At 40.7% G+C, this 19642-nt stretch overlaps 1 protein-coding gene across 6 annotated transcripts in view; it reads left to right on the top strand.

Moving 5' to 3' along the window:
- evi5b (ecotropic viral integration site 5b) overlaps positions 1 to 19642 on the top strand; it is a 70808-nt gene that overhangs the window by 25489 nt on the left and 25677 nt on the right. For 4 of the 6 annotated variants that reach the window (XM_072684131.1, XM_072684130.1, XM_072684132.1 and 1 more), the window contains 10 exons: positions 7017 to 7206; positions 9572 to 9796; positions 12717 to 12791; positions 13025 to 13150; positions 14436 to 14579; positions 14859 to 14948; positions 15912 to 16009; positions 16130 to 16190; positions 17008 to 17061; positions 18290 to 18322. In XM_072684131.1, the coding sequence (XP_072540232.1) occupies positions 7017 to 7206; positions 9572 to 9796; positions 12717 to 12791; positions 13025 to 13150; positions 14436 to 14579; positions 14859 to 14948; positions 15912 to 16009; positions 16130 to 16190; positions 17008 to 17061; positions 18290 to 18322 (1096 nt within the window). Of the gene's footprint in view, positions 1 to 1931; positions 1969 to 7016; positions 7207 to 9571; positions 9797 to 12716; positions 12792 to 13024; positions 13151 to 14435; positions 14580 to 14858; positions 14949 to 15911; positions 16010 to 16129; positions 16191 to 17007; positions 17062 to 18289; positions 18323 to 19642 lie in introns of those variants that run through there. The other 2 variants (XM_072684135.1, XM_072684133.1) reach the window with 2 other exon arrangements.

Raw genomic sequence — 19642 nt, 5'->3', positions numbered from 1 at the left:
ACAGCAGGGCCGAAGCACGTTCATGTTCAGCTCTGTTTCTCCCAGTGTTCTCTCAGTGTTGCAGAACCGCTTTGATGATGGAACACAGAATCCGTGATTACAGTGAATTAGTAGTGGAGTGCAGAACACCCACGCCGAGCTGAGACGCTGCTCTCGCGCTCTCTCTCTTACTGCTGAAAGTAGGCCAATGGCTCAGGAGAGCCGCGCAGTGCTGACTGTTTGGATTCTCCCTATGCGGCTCAACAGGCACCTCACTGCAGCTGCTGTGCAGAACACAGCCTGTATACCACCCGGTGCTGTTACTGTCACACAAGCAGGAACCTAATTACGCTAACTGAAACACAAGCAAACTGTTTGTTCCTATAGAAAGTCCTATATAGTCCTATAGAGTGAGCATTCATTTTATGTGGCAGTGGTGGCTTAGTGGTTAGTAGGAGTGTAAATAATTAATCGATATATCAAAGCGTCATGCTATTCTGTTTTGCAATACTGTATGGATTCTCAAAAGCAGTATTCTTGGCAGTTCTTGCCAGTACAGAATGGTTAGAGTGCTAATGTGGGTATTGAACCCATAAACCTGTGAAGCTGCCCCTATTAGGATCTTAAACTATCTCTTAAACAGATCTCTCTGCTCCAGGGTGGACTGTAACATGATTAATTCTGATTTCTCTGATCCTGGCTTTTGGAATATGCCAAGAGGGGAATTGTAGTGGGGCAGCCATGCTCTTGAGGTTGGAGAAGTGCGATTGGGACAAGAAGGACATCGGTTCAGTCTCCTGGACCAGCAGAAAGGGGGGTGTTGGGGGAAGCAAAGGAACAGGGCCCTCTGCTCCCCCAGCATTCATGGCTGAGGTGCCCTTGAGCAAGGAACCCAACCCCCACTGCTCTTTGTCACTACATATGTACATATGTATGTGAGTGTGTGTTCACTGCCATGGCCAGTGCCATTGTTTTGCTGTAAAGTGGCATAAACATATAATCTTAATCTTATGTTTTTCATTGCAGGTTTTAATTTGATAAAATTTGAATAAGTAAAAGAATATTTTAATTTTGAAGTAAAATCTTAACAAATGTTAACAGATGTTTTTTGTTCCTTTTTAGCAGGTAAATCTTTATTATATCTTATTAATATTTGATTCCTCATTAAAATAATATCCCATTGCATTTTTGTAGACTTCTATTTCTTTTATTATTGTAATGGACAAAACTATTCTCGACTTCTGCTCAACTTGAAGTATCTCTAAATTTGTTTATCGAATTCTCTGCCAATTAAACCGACCCGTTCACAGCTCTCCCTAGCACTAGCAATGCTCCCAGCACTAGGAGGGTAAGGACTTGACATACGTCTCCTTCGATACATGTGAAGCCAGCCACAGCCTTTTTTCTAACTGCCACCGATGCTGCATTGCCTGGTGGCATTGCTGGAAAGCGTCCACGGCACCAGCATGTGCCATAGTGGTAGCACATTAGACCATGAGCCCGACTTTAAGTATCTCCATTGACTTTTGATTCAGCTTGTCTACTGGAGAAAAAAAATCTGATTTTAAATAGGAAAAGGTTCAGCTGGTCTACATTTAAAAGTTTAGTTTGCGTTGCATCAAGTCTTTTTCATTTTTTGATTATTTATTGTTATATTTATTATGGTTGTTTTTCGGTAAATAGTGAAAATGAACACTAACACTATAAACACTAAATTCAGTGTGTTACCTTTTTAGTATACACACACATGCGCGCGCACACACCTGTGACAAATATTTTGTCCCTTTGGCCCACAGGTTGAAGGTCCTTTCTCTTTGTAGATAAGGGCTGTCTGCCTGTGTATGTGTTTGTGTGTCTCAAAAGAGCGTGCCTCTGCCCCCTCTGTCTTTCTCACTTGAAAACACACACATGTGCTGTCCCCCTCTCTCTCTGCCTTCGTCTCACTCAACACCAAAAGCGATGACGTGAGGACAGCATGAACTTCAGCTGGTGAGCACCTAATGAACCACACAGCTTTCTGACATTCTGCCTAAAATCCTCTGCTTTAGCAATCGTAAGCTTAATGGTGAGGTTGGACGTTACCATTAGAAATGCTAAACAGCGGTTGGGCCTTATCAGGTTTTGCGTGTCCGCTTTGTTTGTTTATGGTTCTGCTTCCTCTCGTCCTGACAAACAGCTTAAACCACTAAAGTTCTGTCTGTAGATAAACCCCAAGATCACAACTCTATCTGAGAAGCTTCTTGGTTTTCCGGAGCATAGTTTGAACCCTGAGTGAAAACTTAAGTTGTACTTTGTTTGACTAGCGGTGAATCATTTGCAGAGAGGCAGCCGCAGTTCTGTTCCAGAGCGGGTCAAGTTGCCTGGTTTCTGGGTGGAATAAAATGGCCAGAAATCTTAATTTACATGGTTAAATGTTTAGTAGGAAGCACAAGGCTGATGACCATAAAGGCCAAGAAGTTATTGACTGCTTCATAGCCCTCATAAAAGTAAGGTTTTTATTCTCGACTTGGAACTGTGGTGGGCTGCAGTGTTGCTGTGAAGGCTTTTTTTTTACGCACTTTTTACACACATTTTACAAGCACACTCTACAGATGAACCTGACTCAGCAACGTTTCACCATGAAATTTCGTCCTGGGTCATAGTAGTGGTGAGATGGTGGACAAATCCATCTTCTTTTATTGTATTTATTAATTTTTTTAGGAGTATTGTAGAATGATGTGCATATAATGTATGGAAGAGCTTGATGTAAGGCCGAGTAACTTCAGTCTTGAGTTATAGGTTATAATAATTACAGCCTCGACAGTGTAGGTGGTTAACCTCATGTTTATTGACTGGTGAAGAGCAATGTTTAAAAGCCTACAACTTTCTATGTCAACGTGTCCCGGGTTCAACCTACACTTACATTTACATTTACGGCATTTAGCAGACACTCTTATCCAGAGCGACTTACAAAGTGCTTTGCTATTTACCCAAGAAAAACCTTAGCTAGTTAAAATAGACTAATAATTCAAGAGATACCTCTAAGCTTTAGACATTACTAAACACAATACAATAAGGCGACCATAGAACTCTATTCGTCCAAGTATTCTCGGAAGAGGTGGTTCTTCAGTCTGCGTTTGAAGGCAGCGAGCGACTCGGCCGTTCGGACACCCAGGGGCAGCTCGTTCCACCACTTTGGTGCCAGGACAGAAAAAAGCCTGGACGCTTGTCTTCCGCGGATTTTGAGGCATGGCGGGTCGAGCCGAGCCGTACTTGAAGCTCGAAGGGCTCTAGGTGCAGATCGGCTTTTGACCATTGCCATCAGGTACGGAGGGGCTGGTCCGTTCTTGACTTTGTAGGCCAGCGTCAGGGTTTTAAATCTGATGCGGGCAGCTACAGGAAGCCAGTGGAGAGAACGCAGCAGTGGAGTGACATGGCTAAATTTAGGGACATTTAAGACGACCCGTGCCTGATGGTGCGCAGAGGGAGACCAGCCAGAAGAGAGTTGCAGTAATCAAGTCTGGAAGTGACGAGAGACTGAACAAGCACCTGGGTGGCCTCTCTAGAGAGGAAGGGTCGAATTCACCGGATGTTGTACAGGAGAAATCTGCAGGACCGAGTTACGTTTGTAACATGACTTGAGAACGATAACTGATCATCCATCACTACACCAAGGCTTCGAGCTTCTTTAGAAGGAGTGACCAGTGAGTTCTCAAAGGTGATGGCAAGATCGTTTTTTGGTCCAGCAGTTCCCGGGATGTACAGCAGCTCCGTCTTTATTTTATAAATAAAGACGGTTTATAAACCGTCAAGTTTATAAACACCAGCTCATCTGTTTCTTCTTAAATAAGAGTATTAACAAGAATTGTGTCCCTGCTTTGCTGCAGTAATTTCCTACACTCTACAGGGAAGATTTACACCCAGTGTTGGAACATTGCTGGGAATTTGATTGTATCTAGAGAGATCAGGCATGATGTAGAATGATTTGATGCTGGATCAGAAACTCCACTCCAGCTCATCACCACAGTTTTGTAAGAAGAAGATCCACTGACCTTGAGAACTGCTGCTTAACCCAACTGCTCCTCAGGGTCTTAAACCCCTGTTACATCAGGCATGGAGGCCTAAGGCTCACATGCAGCTACTCCAGTCGTACTAAGCGTAGTGATTCCCTTCACTTCAGTCAGTAGAACTGTTGCTGTTGGGCAAATACCTATGAAATGGATGTAAAGGTTAGAAAGTTGTTAGACTGTAAAGTTATATTTGAGTCTCATTTGAATATTCTGGACCATCGTCTGCTTCTAGTTGGTTGTGATGGGACGCCCTTCTGCTCAGTGATTGAAGCTACAGACTGAATGATTCTGCTCTGGACATATCTATCTAGCTGAAAGGGTCAAGCGTGATCACACAGTTGTGGTTGGAAGTTTACATACACTCATCATGGACACTTGCACAGATCACTGTTCTTTGCAGAATCGGTAGAGTTCAATTTGTTGATTTTTCTGGCACAGTCCACACATTAGGGTTAAGGTAAGGCCTTTAGGAAGGCCTGCTTTTATCCATTGCACAACCAGCGTCAATGTGTGTTTGGGGGCATTGTCCTGTTGGAACACCCAGTTGTGTCCAAGGTTTAACTGTCTAAACTGTCTAGTTTATGAAAGTTACGCTGAAGTAGTTCACTGGCAAGAAAACACCTCTAGAACAAGAGGTTATCAACATGCTCAGCCTTTGTCATCTGATCACAAAACCTTCCTCCAGAAGGTCATTGCAGAGCTTTCACATCTTGAAATCATCATAGTTGGCATTCATCTTATTAAAGGGATTGGAAACTTTAAATGGGCCATTCACTTGGCGTAAGCCTGATTTTTTTTTTCATTTCCATCCTTGCCTTCATCCAAGCTATCCCACTATTGTAGAATAAAGTGTCATGGACCTATTTGAATACTTCATATCATAATTAGCATCTAGCACAGTGTCCCTCAGTCTAAGAACGTATCTGCTTTGTTAAACTATTGAGAACTCTAGGACGCTCCACCAGAATCCTTAATTCTGTGGCCTGGGAGCGCTAGGGAGTGCTTCCAATAAGACGTAGCAGTAACAGCCTCTTCAGCTCAATTACCCTTAGCTCCCTCTCTCAGCCACTCGTCCACAGCTCCTCCCTGTTCTTGGTGTCTGACCCAAATGTGGATGTAACTGGACCCAGCTATGAAGCACCGAGCATGTCGTCACTCGCTGGGGCTCCAGAGGCCTAGCCTCAGATACTTTTTTTTTTTTTTTCTTTCCGAGATCAGGTTTCCTTGGCTTTTGTGTGTGAGAGCTGTCAGTTTGTTGGTGCAGGGTGACTCTGCCTCTTGTACAGCTGATCATGGATCAGGCTCTTACTGATACACTGACATCCTGTGTGTCTGGAAGGTTAGCATGCTGCTAGCTTGCATTGCCTTTAAACAGCACGCTTAGCTTAGTTTTATTTTCCAGTCACATTGGTGCTGTTCTGCACCCAGTTGTGGCCTCATTCATGTTCAAAAGTCATATATAAGTGTGTTTAATACTTGACCTCTGGAGGACTTTACACTTTCACCTAGTTACCAAAGCTATTTGCATAATGTTTAGACTGATTCTGGTCGCTCTCGGGTGTTTGAACAGCCTCTGTTCTGAGCTTTCAACTACTTATTTCCAAAATTGCCTGTCTGTGGACCTAACTAACTAACTAACCATCTATCTATCTATTTATCAATTAAATTATTTATTTAATTTGCCATGTAATCATCAATCCAAGATAAGACAACCATACCCACCATTTGTGTTGGACACAGATGGAATTTGGCACAGATGAAACGTTCCCAGAGTAATGGGCAGCCCTGTACATCTAATACAGGTTGCTGAGCATGATTGAATAATGAAAGCAAGTCATGTGTGTGGAAAACTATAAATATACAAAAAAATTGCAACAGATTTTTTAAGCCTGTTGTGAGGGGGCAAATACATTTTGACAAAGTAATACCATACATGATCTCACCCTGGTCATTCATGTTGATGATCCTCAGTTGTCTTCAGCTGACTATATCCGTTGCTTTGTTGTGAATTTGTGTCAGAATGGTGGGCTAGTGATTTGCTGTACAGGACATGCCTGAAGGCTTTGCTAAATGTGTGCCAACAGTGGCAGGAGTTGGTCTAGCTAATGGACGGAAGTGTGTTTTGCTGAAATCACACCCTCTTGCTCTGTTTGTCCTTCCATTAACAAGCAACTTTGTAAACTTTCTTCTGGAATCACATGACTCTGAGACTGCTAAATGAGACGCTTGGGGGTTTGTTAAATTAAAATACTTTATTAATTAAAATGCCTTTTTAAGAATGTTTTAAGGGCCTAAATCCTAATTTATCTTCAGAGTCTAGGTATGATATATACGAAAGTACATGATAGTTTATGTACGAAAACATGAACAGTGTTTACAAACTACATCTAAAATGTATCATTAAAAAAAAGGCAGGGAATTTTCTGTAGAGAAATTGTAAGCCTTTGCTTTTCCATGGTTCTTTTTAAAGGAGTAAATCCACATCAGTTAAAGAAGACCAGGAATGCAAATGAATTTCAAGGTTAATGCTTTGAAAACATCCATTCATATTGGGGGAAAAAAGGCTCTACAAATATCCTATCGCTTACATATCGCCACTGTCACTGTGCTGCATGATGCTCCATAAGGCTTCTTTTAATAGTATCTCTAAGCTTAGAAGTATCTTTGGTCTATGGAAACTAGCTAAGGATATTTTCTGAATAAACAGCAAAGCACTTTTGTAAGTCACTCTGGAGAAGAGTGTCTGCTAAATGCTTTAAATGTAAATGAAAGGACTTCCATTGCAAGTTCTCCTGTAAAATTGCCATTTTGGAGATAAGAGATAACGGCAATAATTGTATGCATACAGAATGAACCCTAATGTCTGTGTAAGAGACAGTACCTCAGCAAATCTAAGAAAAGAGGGAACACCTGTTTTGGGTTTTGTCAGTGTCTCCATTCCCATTGTTTTTTTTTTGTTTTGTTTTTTTTTGTTTTTTTGCTCTGCAGGTTATTGGAGACTGACAGCAAGTCTCTACGCTCTGTCAACGGCTCTCGGCGGAACAGTGGCTCTTCTCTGGTGTCTAGCTCCTCTGCCTCCTCCAACCTTTCACACCTGGAGGAAGACTCCTGGATATTATGGGGACGAATTGTCAACGAGTGGGAGGAGGTGCGCAAGAAAAAGGAGAAGCAGCTGAAGGTAAACATGGCAGTTCAAATATTGTGTATTATACATCGTTTAGAAATCATGCAGTTGCAGAACTGTTATAACTGTTCTATTAATAAAGAGAAAACCAGTTTAAATTTGTGGCCTGTGTTACTAACCTCATCTTGATGTCCCGAACTTATGCGCCCGAGTCATTTTTAGCACTGCCTCTGTACAGACAGCTAACAATAGTGTGGGTTGCTGGGACAACACACTCGTTAGGGAGACTCCTGAAATACAGTGGATTTTAATGTTATAAAATTATAAAATATTTCATTATAACCTCACAGACACTCATAAAAATAAAGATGCTACAAAGAGTTATTTGAGCGATGCCATAAAATAAAAAGGTTTTTGTTGAAGAGATGTGTGAAGAACTGTTTAAAGAATTCAGTATAAAGGTTCTTTATCAATTTAAAGGTTCTTCACACTCTCAGCTCTTGTACAAAAGTGGTTCTTCATGGATCCAAAAAATGGTTCTTCTGTTTCCCTTGAAGGGAAAGTACCATCTGAGGAGGCCCATGCCAGTGCTAACCTAAATGCTATCCCTCCAGCTGACCTACTACAATCTTTAGCTAGCTTACCACACCAAGTGGAAATGGCACTATCCATTAAAACTAAAGAATAATTACAAAACATATTGTAACAGTGACTATGCAGTAATCCAGCCAATCAGAGCAGAGCTCATTATAATCATTCCACAAACTCACTTATTCTGAGACTAACAACTGGAGTTTTTTTTAGGACTGAAGGTCTGATAAAACCTTCAATTTTTGCCATTATTGCAGTTTTCTCCCTCTGCAGCGTTCTGCATGAATCCAGCGCATGCACTTTTGGCTCCCTCCATTTGTATTGTGACCGGAGGGAATGTTGGGGAAAGAGAAAGAGGTGCACATTACTGCAGTTTCAGCAACACTCCTATTCATTTATCACTATGCAGTGTGTATTCTGTGCTGACTTTCATTTTCCCCGCTGCTCCGACTCCTCAGGTTAATGTTGAACCCTATGGGACAAATCCCATTCTTTATATGTACATATCTCTACACATACTCTGTCCCACAAGGCCGCTTGACTCTTGTGTATCTAACTCAAGCAATTTGAGTCTTGGCAGAACACATTCTGGGCCCCTAGTAATTAAAAAAAAAAAGTAAATAAAAAAGGTCAAGCAAAGCGTTGTCGTACTGAGTTAGAGATTCTCACCAGGAACTGAGACATTGAGACATGATGAGATCAGAGGGTTCCTGGTTTGATCCCTGGGTGTGGACCGAGGACATTGACCTAGCACTGGAGCCTTTCGGTTCCAGTGTTGTTCTGATCCATGTTGTAGTTATTTCTTGTGGAACACTTTGAAGTCCTCCAGCAACTTAAGCTAAGTTGCTTGGGTTAAATGCATAATTGTTGTTTCAAATACATGTAAAAGAATGAGAAATGAGTGATAAAAGTCCTTCATGATCCTGCCATGGATCACGGAGGTCAAATCTTTTGTAGAAAATCTAGTAGAAAGCCTTTTCTGGTCAGTAGAGACGGCTTCTCCAACAAAAGCAGAATAAATCTGTATAAATACCCATTATTTCAGAAGAAACAATGAATAAGCAGGTGTCTCTATACTTTTGTCCATGTAGTGTATTTTAGCACAGCAGTCTAGAAACATCTAAACATCTGTCCCATGGCACAAAATATTATTTATTATTCCCACCAGATTCTGTACAATGTTGAACTTGAGCAAAGGCGGTCAAAACGTCAGCTCTGCAACCTCTGTAAAGCTCATCTATACTGGAAAAGAGTGTGTCTGTGTTGTTCTCTGTAAGCTTTTACAAAGGACTCATGTCTAACGGCCTCCTTGCGTGCAGTTTCAACAGAAGACCCTTGTCTGCTAGCGTCTCTCTTTGCTGAGGGATCTCTACAGTTGAAGGGTTTGCGTGTGGGTGGACTCTAGTTTCACTGGAATCATTCCATCATTGGAATGACGAGCTATAGATCCACAAGCTGTATGTAATCCTTCTTAGCGGAGGAAATCATTTAATGAAGTCTCCACAGAAATATTAGTGTAAAACAGCTTTGGGCCCATCTGAAGATAACCTAGCCAGGTTATATATAGCAGCATAAAATAGCATTATCATGACTGAGGTACATGCAGAGCTCTTGGAAGATATCCAGAGGCAGCAGCTAGAATTTGAATTTCCAGCAGTGTGAATTAATCTGAATTTGCCCGTGATGTGATCTGGTGTACATGTATTGTGATGTTCTACCAGCATGTGTTATATATCCTACAACTGACGTGGAATCTTTTTGCGATTGTGAAAAGATGACGTTCTGATCAGTCCCGTTTCCTCAAATGTATGGATCTGTCTCTCTACAGGAACTAGTCAGGAAAGGCATCCCCCATCACTTCCGGGCGATAGTGTGGCAGCTGCTGTGCAGCGCCCAGAATCTGCCTATAAAGGACCAATACTCTGAACTGCTAAAGATGACGTCCCCCTGCGAGAAGTTGATCCGCCGAGACATCGCTCGGACATACCCTGAGCATGAGTTCTTCAAGGAGAAGGACAGTCTGGGCCAGGAAGTTCTGTTTAATGTAATGAAGGTACGTTTTGTCGAATGCTTTTGCTGAAACACTTGCTCAAGACATCATTTCATGGTTCAGTGTTTTGTATTGCGTCTTTAATTCTGCACTGGAACTGCTAATGTAGTTAAGCTAATGTCATTTGAGGATCTCCTAGAAGGGCTTGATTACATTTCCACAGCAGTGATCTTGTTTAAAACTATGTAATGATTCCCCCCCCCCAAAAAAAACCCAAACAAAAAAAAAAACACATCTACATGGTTTGTGGTTTGTGCTGTGGATTAAAGCAGTCTTGTTTGCTGACAATGTCTTGCTCAGTTCCTGTTCAAGTTCCTTTTAAATCTGCTGATTTAAGACAGACAGACAGACAGTCAGACCGATATTGGCAGAATCATCAGATTGCATTTGTTAAATAAAGCCAAAGTAAAGACCAACAGAGCTAGAGTTAAGCCGGCAGTGTATTTCAAACACAATGAAAGGACTAAACGAAATCAAACTAGCACTAGACATGCTGTTTTAGGTTGTATACTTGAAAGGTACTGCTAGAGGTCCGCGCCGTGAAGCGATGCAGATGGCCCTGTGACCTGTGGACCAGTCCCAGTCATGGGGAAGGTCTCAGAACAAAAACTAGGCAGTGGGTTTTTTTTGGGGGGGCTCCACATTAGCTTTGTCCGGATCCAAATGCACAGGATTCTTTCATAGACGTCAAATTTTCAGCATCAGGCCTGAATAAAAATCAGACCTTGTAGTGTGACTTAATCAAAGAACAGTGATGTGGTGTCTGGGATGCCCCAAAGACCCACTAAAACATCTAACATGTATGAAATGTTCCTGTCTAGTTTTACGATGGCGTCCTAGAGTCCTTGATGTTGACCAATAGAATGACTTTTTGACCCACGTATGGAAACATGGCGAAAAAGGGATGCTGCTATTGCAGCTGTCCGAACAATCATGACAGTACCATGACAGAGTCCAAGATGAATGTTTCTGGGACACTGTTTCGGCTACAATAGCACATGGTTAATTTCCAGGTATTATAGTTTAGTTTATATAGTCTGTTGAAAGAGAAACTGGCTTGTTTTTTTTTGTTTGTTTGTTTTTTTTGTTTTTTTTTTGTAAAAAGGCATGAACAGTGATTTGACCTCAACCACTACAGCAGGAATTTATGGCACTGTGCTTGTGACATGCTGCCCATCGTGAGAGACTAAAATATTGCCTGACCTAATGTTCGATCCGGCATTAGGGTTTGTGTTTTCTGACGAAGGATAAGCATGTTTATTTTGAGTTATATTATGTTGTCTATTGTTTAGTACTTCTTTTGGCATTTGTTATGCTGTAAGCAGGCTAATAACTTAATTATTATGAAATGATTTGGTCACCAACGGTTTCATTTTTTAGTGGTCTTGCTGACTCTGTTTAGCTTGATACTGTACCTTCAGCTTTCATTCTCTTGATTTGTCCTGTTGTACTGTGCCCCGGCTGAGCTCAACTATAACCGTAACAAGCTAGACATGATTAGGGTTCTCTTTACTCTGAGGGGGAATACATTTCGTGTGATTTTTGGTGTGCAGACCGAGTTAAAACAGCTAGTTTATAGTATGACAGAGAATATGGACAAAGTTTTAAAAACTTAAAAACTTTTTAGAAGAACCACTTTTGGTTCCATAAAGAACCATTTTTGTAATGGAATCAGAATCAGAATCTCTTTATTTCACCAAGTATGTTGCACATACAAGGAATTTGTCTTGGTGAAAGCAACACGTATGACAAGTAACGAAAACACAGAACACAGATTATTTACAGTATTAAACTAAAGGACAATTACACTAAACAATAAATAGGATAGGGGATAAATTTAAAAAGAAAAAGTACTAAAGGTAACAAGAGCTGAAGAAGCTGAGAGATGTGAAACAGATTTAGTTGAAAAATATTATATATAGAAAGTTACAGATTGATCTTTACAGAAAGAGAACATCTGTACAGGTGTGCAAATAGTCATAGTGCAAATAGGCAGAGTGCAAATAGCAATTCAGTCCGGTTTGGTACAGTTCAGTTGTAAGTTTTGAGGTTTACAGTGGGAGGTGTCCACTGTGGTTGAGGAGCGCTACAGCTCTGGGGGAAAAAGCTGTTAGCATGACGTGTTGTGCTGGTTTTGATAGACCGCAGTCTTCTACCAGAGGGGAGTGTCTGGACGAGGAGGTGTCCAGGATGTGAGGGGTCCGATGTAATTTTGCCAGCACGCTTCCTCACCCTGCTGGTGTAGATCTGCTGAAGTAATGGCAGGTTACATTTAATGATCCTCTCTGCTGTCCTGATGATGCGCTGGAGTTTGGCTCTTTCTTGTGAGGTGGAGGAACCAAACAAGATGGTTATGGAGGCTGTGAGAATGGACTCAATGATCGCTGTGTAGAGATGTGATCTTTGAATGGGTAAAGAACCTTTTGCAGTTTTTTGGGTCTTTTAAAGGTTCTTCACACTCATCTCTATGACAAACATGGTTCTTTATCGAGACAAAAGTGGTTCATCTATGGCATCACTCATCACTCCACCTTTTATTCCACCTGAGTTCTATGGGAGTGAATGGGGCGGTTTATTTGAATTAGTGTTAACATGTATTCTCTAAGGTGCCTAGAAATTGCCCAGTAAGTACTTAAAAGGGCTCAAATGTGAAATGAGATGAACTCCCCCTTGAACTACACAAGCCAGATTTACAGTTTAACAGTGAATACACAGCTGAGTGTGCACCCGTCAGTATAAAACAGTTGACTCTGCAGTCACACCTTGACCTGAAAATCCCTGAGTCAAGCACACCGTCCACTCTCAAGCTGTGTGTCTGTGTGTCTGTGTGTCTGTGTGTCTGTGTGTCTGTGTGTCTGTGTGTGTGTGTGTGAATCTCCGTGTGATTCGCTCACTCATTAGAGCTTGCTTCCTGTTGTCACAGGCTTACTCGCTGGTAGACAGAGAAGTGGGCTACTGCCAGGGGAGCGCTTTCATCGTCGGCCTGCTGCTCATGCAGGTAATTGTGGAAGTACAGAAAATAAACACTGTGTAATTGGAGCAGTGTTGCCTCTTCCAATGTTCCCCTTGTGAACCAAAGTTAAGAGATTTATTGGAATCTGTTTCATAAGCAGTAAATTGTGTAAATGTGTGCAACTGAATCTGAATACAAGCAAGAAGACTTGCCAATATAGGTCGTTATAAAAAGCACATTACTGCAGATGTTATAACTGTGGCCCTGTGTGTCATTAGATGCCAGAAGAGGAAGCGTTCTGTGTGTTTGTGAAGCTGATGCAGGATTACCGCCTGAGAGAACTGTTCAAACCCAGTATGGCCGAGCTGGGCCTCTGCATGTACCAGTTTGAATGTATGATTCAGGTAAGTGCTGAAAGTGGGCCACTTCCTCCACGCATACCAAACCCTGCTGTTACAGATGTCTTTAACCATAGTTTGGTGCTTTCTCTGCTCAAGCACACCTGACTTCAATTCAGCACCCTTGTTTTAGCTGTCCTCACTCTAATCAGTGTTTTGATGAAAATGTCTTGAAAAGGAAAGTCTATATTGGTTATATTTGGATGCGTTTAAATAAAAACATCCAATGAAAGTGTGCTGTAATGTCTCACTGTAACAGAACAAGCAGTTTCAAATGACATACTGTAGCTGCAGGTGTATATATAGCGCATATATATAACTTAACATGAGGAAGTTCTGATTACTCTGCCCAGCAATGCGGTGCAATACATTACAGGACATTACAAATGGGTAGTTGGTAAACAGCTAAACTAAGGCATTTACAGTTTGAGCTAGCCAGCTAACCGGCCAAGTTAACAGGCTATGGTTGTTTTTCCAGTAATATGCAGTTCTACTGAGGGAGTCAATGGTAGCATTAAACCCAATGTTTGAAAGGGATTAAACAACACTTGCATTATTATTGTGAATGGTCACGTTTACATTTCTGATGGTGTCGTTTTTGTTAAGATGTTTTTGTTCTGTCATTTATGTGATTAGTCATTTTATTAATAATACTTTTTAATATTGTTATGAAAGTTTTTTTTTTTTGCATGTCTCCTTCATCACTGACCAAATCAAAACTTGTTAATGAGCAGTAATTTTGTTGGCTCTAATATCGAGGTAGTTCTTTATTTGATCAGCCAGGTCTTTTGGAGGCTATGGCTGGAGCTGCATGCTGGAAGATCTACAGCAGAGTGGCAGGCCTGCACAAGTCAAATGCTTATATTCCATTATAGCTGTTTGTTAGAATATTTTGGTTAATTTGTGGACAACATCCAGACAGAACGTTTATCCACACTGTAAACAGGCCGTACACTAAATAATACAGTGCAGAGGGGTGCAAGAGTATACACAACAAAGTTGTATAACACATGTTTTGCCATATAATTTGGGCATGTAATTATGCATGTATGAGTCTAGTTTTGGTTTCCTCACTGTCTGGTTTTTGTAAATACATCTCTGACCTAGTCCTGCCTTAAAAGAGGTCCAAAACATGAACTGTTGCTGCAGTTACATATCACTTTTTCCCTGAGAGATGAAAGGGAACATGATTACTTCACTCCGTCTCCCTCTCTCTCTCTCTCTCTCTCACTCCCTCTCAACCCTCAGTCCTCTGACTCTTTCCTTTGTTCTTATTCCCCCCCCCCATCAGGAGCAGCTGCCTGAGCTGCACATGCATTTCCAAGCTCAGAGTTTCCACACCTCCATGTACGCCTCATCGTGGTTTCTCACCATCTTTCTCACCTCCTTTCCCTTGCCTGTTGCTACACGGATCTTCGACATCTTCATGTGTGAGGTGAGAGAATTACTGCTCAAGGCAAGTAATTGGTGGCTTCTGTTACACGATTTCGTTGCAGATTAATATAAGCATTATAATTAGGATATTAAATGAGTGTAAAAGTTTCATATGAAATACAATGTTTACATTGGCATTTCCTTTTAAACTCAGTGCTGTGTTTCATACGAGTTGACTGAAGTCACAGTCAGAATGCAAGCAGTGATCGCCCTCTGTTGGCTGAATGGGTTTATTGCAGAGACTTTGTTGGACACATTCCTCTGCTGGTGTGATTTACAGGGTTTGGAGATTGTGTTTCGTGTTGGCCTGGCCATCCTTCAGATGAACCAGGCAGAGCTCATACAGTTGGACATGGAGGGCATGTTACAGGTTTGTTGCTTTTCTTTGCTGTTTCTTATCTTGTTGTTCATGGTATCGCTCATGAGGAGCCAAATTTAATATTTGAGACCTTCCCAAACGTAGCTTGTCTCTGTTGTGCACTTACCTGAAGGGGAGCTTAATGTTTTGACAACACTTTGAAATGTGTCATGATGTGAAAGTCAGTAATGTAAACTTATCAAATGATATGCAAGAACTGCCAATATGCAGGCATATACAATAATAAAGTCAACATTAATAATGCATTATATTTAAACAGTGTCTTTCTTATGCATATGATTGCTTTACAAAAGCTTTAGAAGTGTTACTTAAAAAGCGCATAAGAAGAAGACGAGATACATTATTAACTGAAATAGGAAGGTGGAGACAGGTTTAACAACTGCTTAAAGGATGGGGAGGAAAAAGTATTGAAAAAAAGCTTGGCCCTAAATAAAGAGAGTAAAGAGCAGAGACCTAGAACATGTGGGCATACATTGTACACTTTCGGGAGGGGGGGGTAAATTGAATGCAAAGGAGGACAAGTAGCCAGTGTAACTGAATCAGAATTTGGGTGAAAGTAGATTTTGGGTGTTGATTCAGCAAATAAACTGTGCATTTAAATGTTCATAGAGAATCTATAGAGACTTCTTTTCACTCAACAACACATGTGATGCGCCCAGCACATTTGCATACATCTGTATATGAAATTGGGGCTAAATCCACCTGCGCTAGTTTAACAGATAAATGTAGCCTTTTAATTGTGTAGAGATGCACAATAATGTATATATAATTCAATAATGTGATGCAAGTATGCAAGTATTCCCCTACAGTAGACCAGCCTCACCTAACATTCTCCTGTTCTGGAGTTCAGTAAATATGTCCATTTTCTATAACGTGATTTAACCTTTTGTTTTTCTTATGGAAAGCAGAAAAGGCTCAAAGTCTCTAAATTTGCATGCTGCTGTTGTCCTCTAGTACTTTCAAAAGGTCATCCCTCACCAGTTGGACAGCGGGCCAGACAAAGTTATCCAAGTTGCTTACCAAGTCAAGTACAATGCCAAGAAGATGAAAAAGTGGGTATTCACTTACAAGACACTTGTAGTGTAGAAGACTTGTATTGAGTCTGAATCTGATTTCTAAGAATGTGTGAATGTGCATCGTTTGTGTGAGAGTATTATGCTGTGTCTTTCTAGGTTGGAGAAGGAATACACTACCATAAAAACTAAGGAGATGGAGGAACAGGTGGAGATAAAGGTAAGACTACAATATTGTTGTGTATAAAAGGTGTCTGTAGTAGAGGTACACAATATAAATCACAATACAAAATTCAGTCAGCTGACCTCCAAATACTCTACCATACTTAATATTTTTTTTCCAATTAAAGCAGATTATATTACACTTTTTGTGACATGCAGTTGGTCAGTGTTCCGTACCAATGAAAATGACAATATAAAAATCAAATCATATTGTTTATCACAATAACATTTATCACTATTTGATAAAATATCATCATATTGCCCACCCCTAGTCTGTGGTATGTTCCATACCATCAATGCTACTTCAGAGCCTCACAACTCCATTGTGTGAATACTTTATGATGGCCTGTTGGTCCAAATGAAATTATGTTGCATTAATTACGTAAAAAAATGCTTTCCTTTACTAATGAAGCTTCTATTTTAAACATGAAATTGAACTTTAATTCACTTAAAAGTAGCATCTGTTAACCATAATATATTGATTTTCATTAGCCTAGTATAAGGATTTTAGCAGGTGTCCATAAAAACGCATTAAACATGCTAACGTTTATACTTTACTTCTTAAATAACCTGCTACAGACTTTACCTCAGGAGGGCGCTAGATGGCACTAGATAGAACAAACTGTAACTTGCACAACTGTCGGTTTAATTAAATGAAAAGATACCGGTGTTAGTCTTTCTTTGGATGAACTAAACGTACACCGAAACGTGAGGTCCAAACCCTGGTGCGAACCTTAGTGTTCCATTACTCCTCTAGTATGACTATAGCATAATTTCTTCATGTCTGATAAAATTTTGTATCTTCATGTTTGCAGAGACTTCGCACAGAGAACAGGCTGCTGAAGCAGAGGATAGACACTTTGGAGAAAGTGAGTGACAGTCGTTTTACGTAAGAAGCGAAGTTGACCTCCATCCGTCAAACCATTTCAACCAAATCAAACGCATTGTTACACCACCGTCACCTTCCACGTGATTTCATCTCGTGCTGATTCATGGCTCGTGTCTGCTGACTCTCGCAGAGCAAGAGAGTGCTCACCTATACTAACTTGGCTGTGCATCCGCACTACCCATAACCTACATCCTCACCAACTGGGGCATCAGTACAGTCTAGCTGATGTGTTCCAAGAGTGAGCAACTTACTCTGTTGAACGTTTGTTGCATGTGTAAATTGCGTGTTTTTGGAAACAGGTAAGTTAACCGCAGCTTGTCGCCCGTGTCTGTCAGACGCTCTGACGGATATGAAAGGCTCCTCCTTTCAGTAACACTAACTGTATGGCCACACAGGGAACCCGGCTGGTTGTGTTTGAGCTGCGGCCTATGTGACACACTTCATGAATGCAGCATGCAGGCAGCTACAACTACAGTGTTGCATGCTGGGATACTTACTGCTCTGTACATGCTCTGGGTACTGAGCATGACGCAAGTGATATTGAGTCATTTATGCTGGTCCGTGAGAAAATAAGAAAGCATCGCCTCAACCCCCTCCCCCTTCCTTTACTCCTCACCCCCCCACCCTTAACTTCCTGCATGAGACCCGTTAACCAGAGTGCTGACCGACAGATTACCCCACATCTAACCTAATCTCTTGTTCAGACATAGAGTCGTCATAAAAGAGCATGGCTCCCCACAGTGAACACCAGAATAACCCATAGATATGCATAAACGTCTATGGAGAGTAGCAGCTTTTCTTACTTGCTCTTAACTCTTCTCTGCTTTGCCTGTTTTCAGCCTTTCACTGGAGTTCGCTGTAGGGTCACTGTTTCTGCTTTATCACATCTGTCATGCTGTCACACACCCATATCACCACATCCACACTCCAAACCCTGTTCTTTTTCTGCCCTGCCTTATTCAGGCATTTGTAACTTGGGAGTTTTGTAAACTTCATACAAATTCGTTTTGCTAATATTTAATTCTTAGACACTGTGCTGTACTGTATATTGTAGTGTGAATGGCTAAATACATCATAATCCTGAATGCGTGGAGGAAAAAGAACAGTTTTCTGTCAGAAATCACTTTTGTTGTTTTTACTTTTCTGTATTGTAATATCCTTTGGTTTCTCTCTCTATGCTTTCCTGTGTGGATTTTCTCTGTTTGTAGGAAAGTGCTTCCTTGGCAGATAGATTGATCCAGGTATAATCTTTACACTCCCCTTTCCCCTGCTATTGTCTTCCCATTTAAAAGGGATAGTTATTTGTCAGCCTTGATTTTTCACTTTTTTTTTTATTAACTTCTGCTTATTTGGACGTCTGTGGAGTGATGTGAATGTTTTGGATGTAGACAAATATTAATTACTTTAAATAGTGCAAGTGGGTCATTCTCACGAAGCAGTTTCCAGCCATGTTCAAACTTGCATCATACAAATTAGCAGTTTTCAGATAATTTAGTAGATCAATGCAAGCTAAGAAAAGTTTATTACTAATAATCTTTAGTTTAATTATTTTTTTATTAGTTTTTAATTTAAAAAGAAGTTTGAATTAACTGAGAATTAAGAAGGAAAATACAATGCCAATCAGTATTTCATTTATTATTTCTCTAAGCCTTTCTTTTTATTCTCTGTACAGTGTTGTCAGAAATAAGTATTGTAAAGTAGTATTATGTGAGGATTGGCTTTTTCTTTTTGCTACTGGGCGCCCCCTGCATTTTAAGGAGTGTAATTCACTTTTACACCACTGCCATGCTTTGAGCTCCCCCTCAGGGACGGTTGTACACATGCCTTTGTTGACGAGCTGAGTAATACACAATTGATATCTGAAGCGAAAGAAGCATGTCTGCTTTTGTGGTAGAATGTACACAAATAGGACTACGCAGCATTATGCAGTTTTTGCGAGAGATCTCATGCAGCACCACCAAAGTTACATAGTACAGTAGCAGCATTCCAGGCTGGCGTGGCAATGGCAGAGATGACCTTTTCATTGTTACAAGTCAGTGGAGCATCAACATGATTTTAAGGTAAAATTGCTACATTACGTTGCTTAAACGCTAGATATTAAAATCTTATTTACACATTACATGTTCAGTGTTGCAGTGATGAGAAATTGATCTCTTAAATAGGAAAATGAGTGTAGAGTATTATGGTCTCCATATTGACTTGTGTTTAGCAGTATTAGAGGTATCTTTGAATTATTAGTCTATTCAAACTAGCTAAGGTTATTCTTGGGTAAATAGAGAAGCCCTTTTGTCTCTCTGGATAAGAACATCTCCTAATGCCGTAAATGTAAAATGGAGACTGGAACCTGGTAAAACATCAGGTTTTTGATTTGGCTATTTTCTATCTCAGGTTGTATCAGTTTCACATTTCGTGAGAATTAACCCAATTGCTTGATACCAAAACATTCCAATTAGCTGCCAAATGTCCAAATACAGAGAACTGTACATCTTTCTCTTAACCTACTTAACTCTACTGCTCTTCTGGCTTCGCATGCTTAAGATCCCATTAGAACTATACCTTCA

Source organism: Salminus brasiliensis, chromosome 7, assembly GCF_030463535.1.
Source record: "Salminus brasiliensis chromosome 7, fSalBra1.hap2, whole genome shotgun sequence".
Taxonomy (NCBI): Eukaryota; Metazoa; Chordata; class Actinopteri; order Characiformes; family Bryconidae; genus Salminus; species Salminus brasiliensis.
Note: the sequence above shows the minus strand (reverse complement) of the source record. Positions and strands in the feature narration are given on the sequence as shown.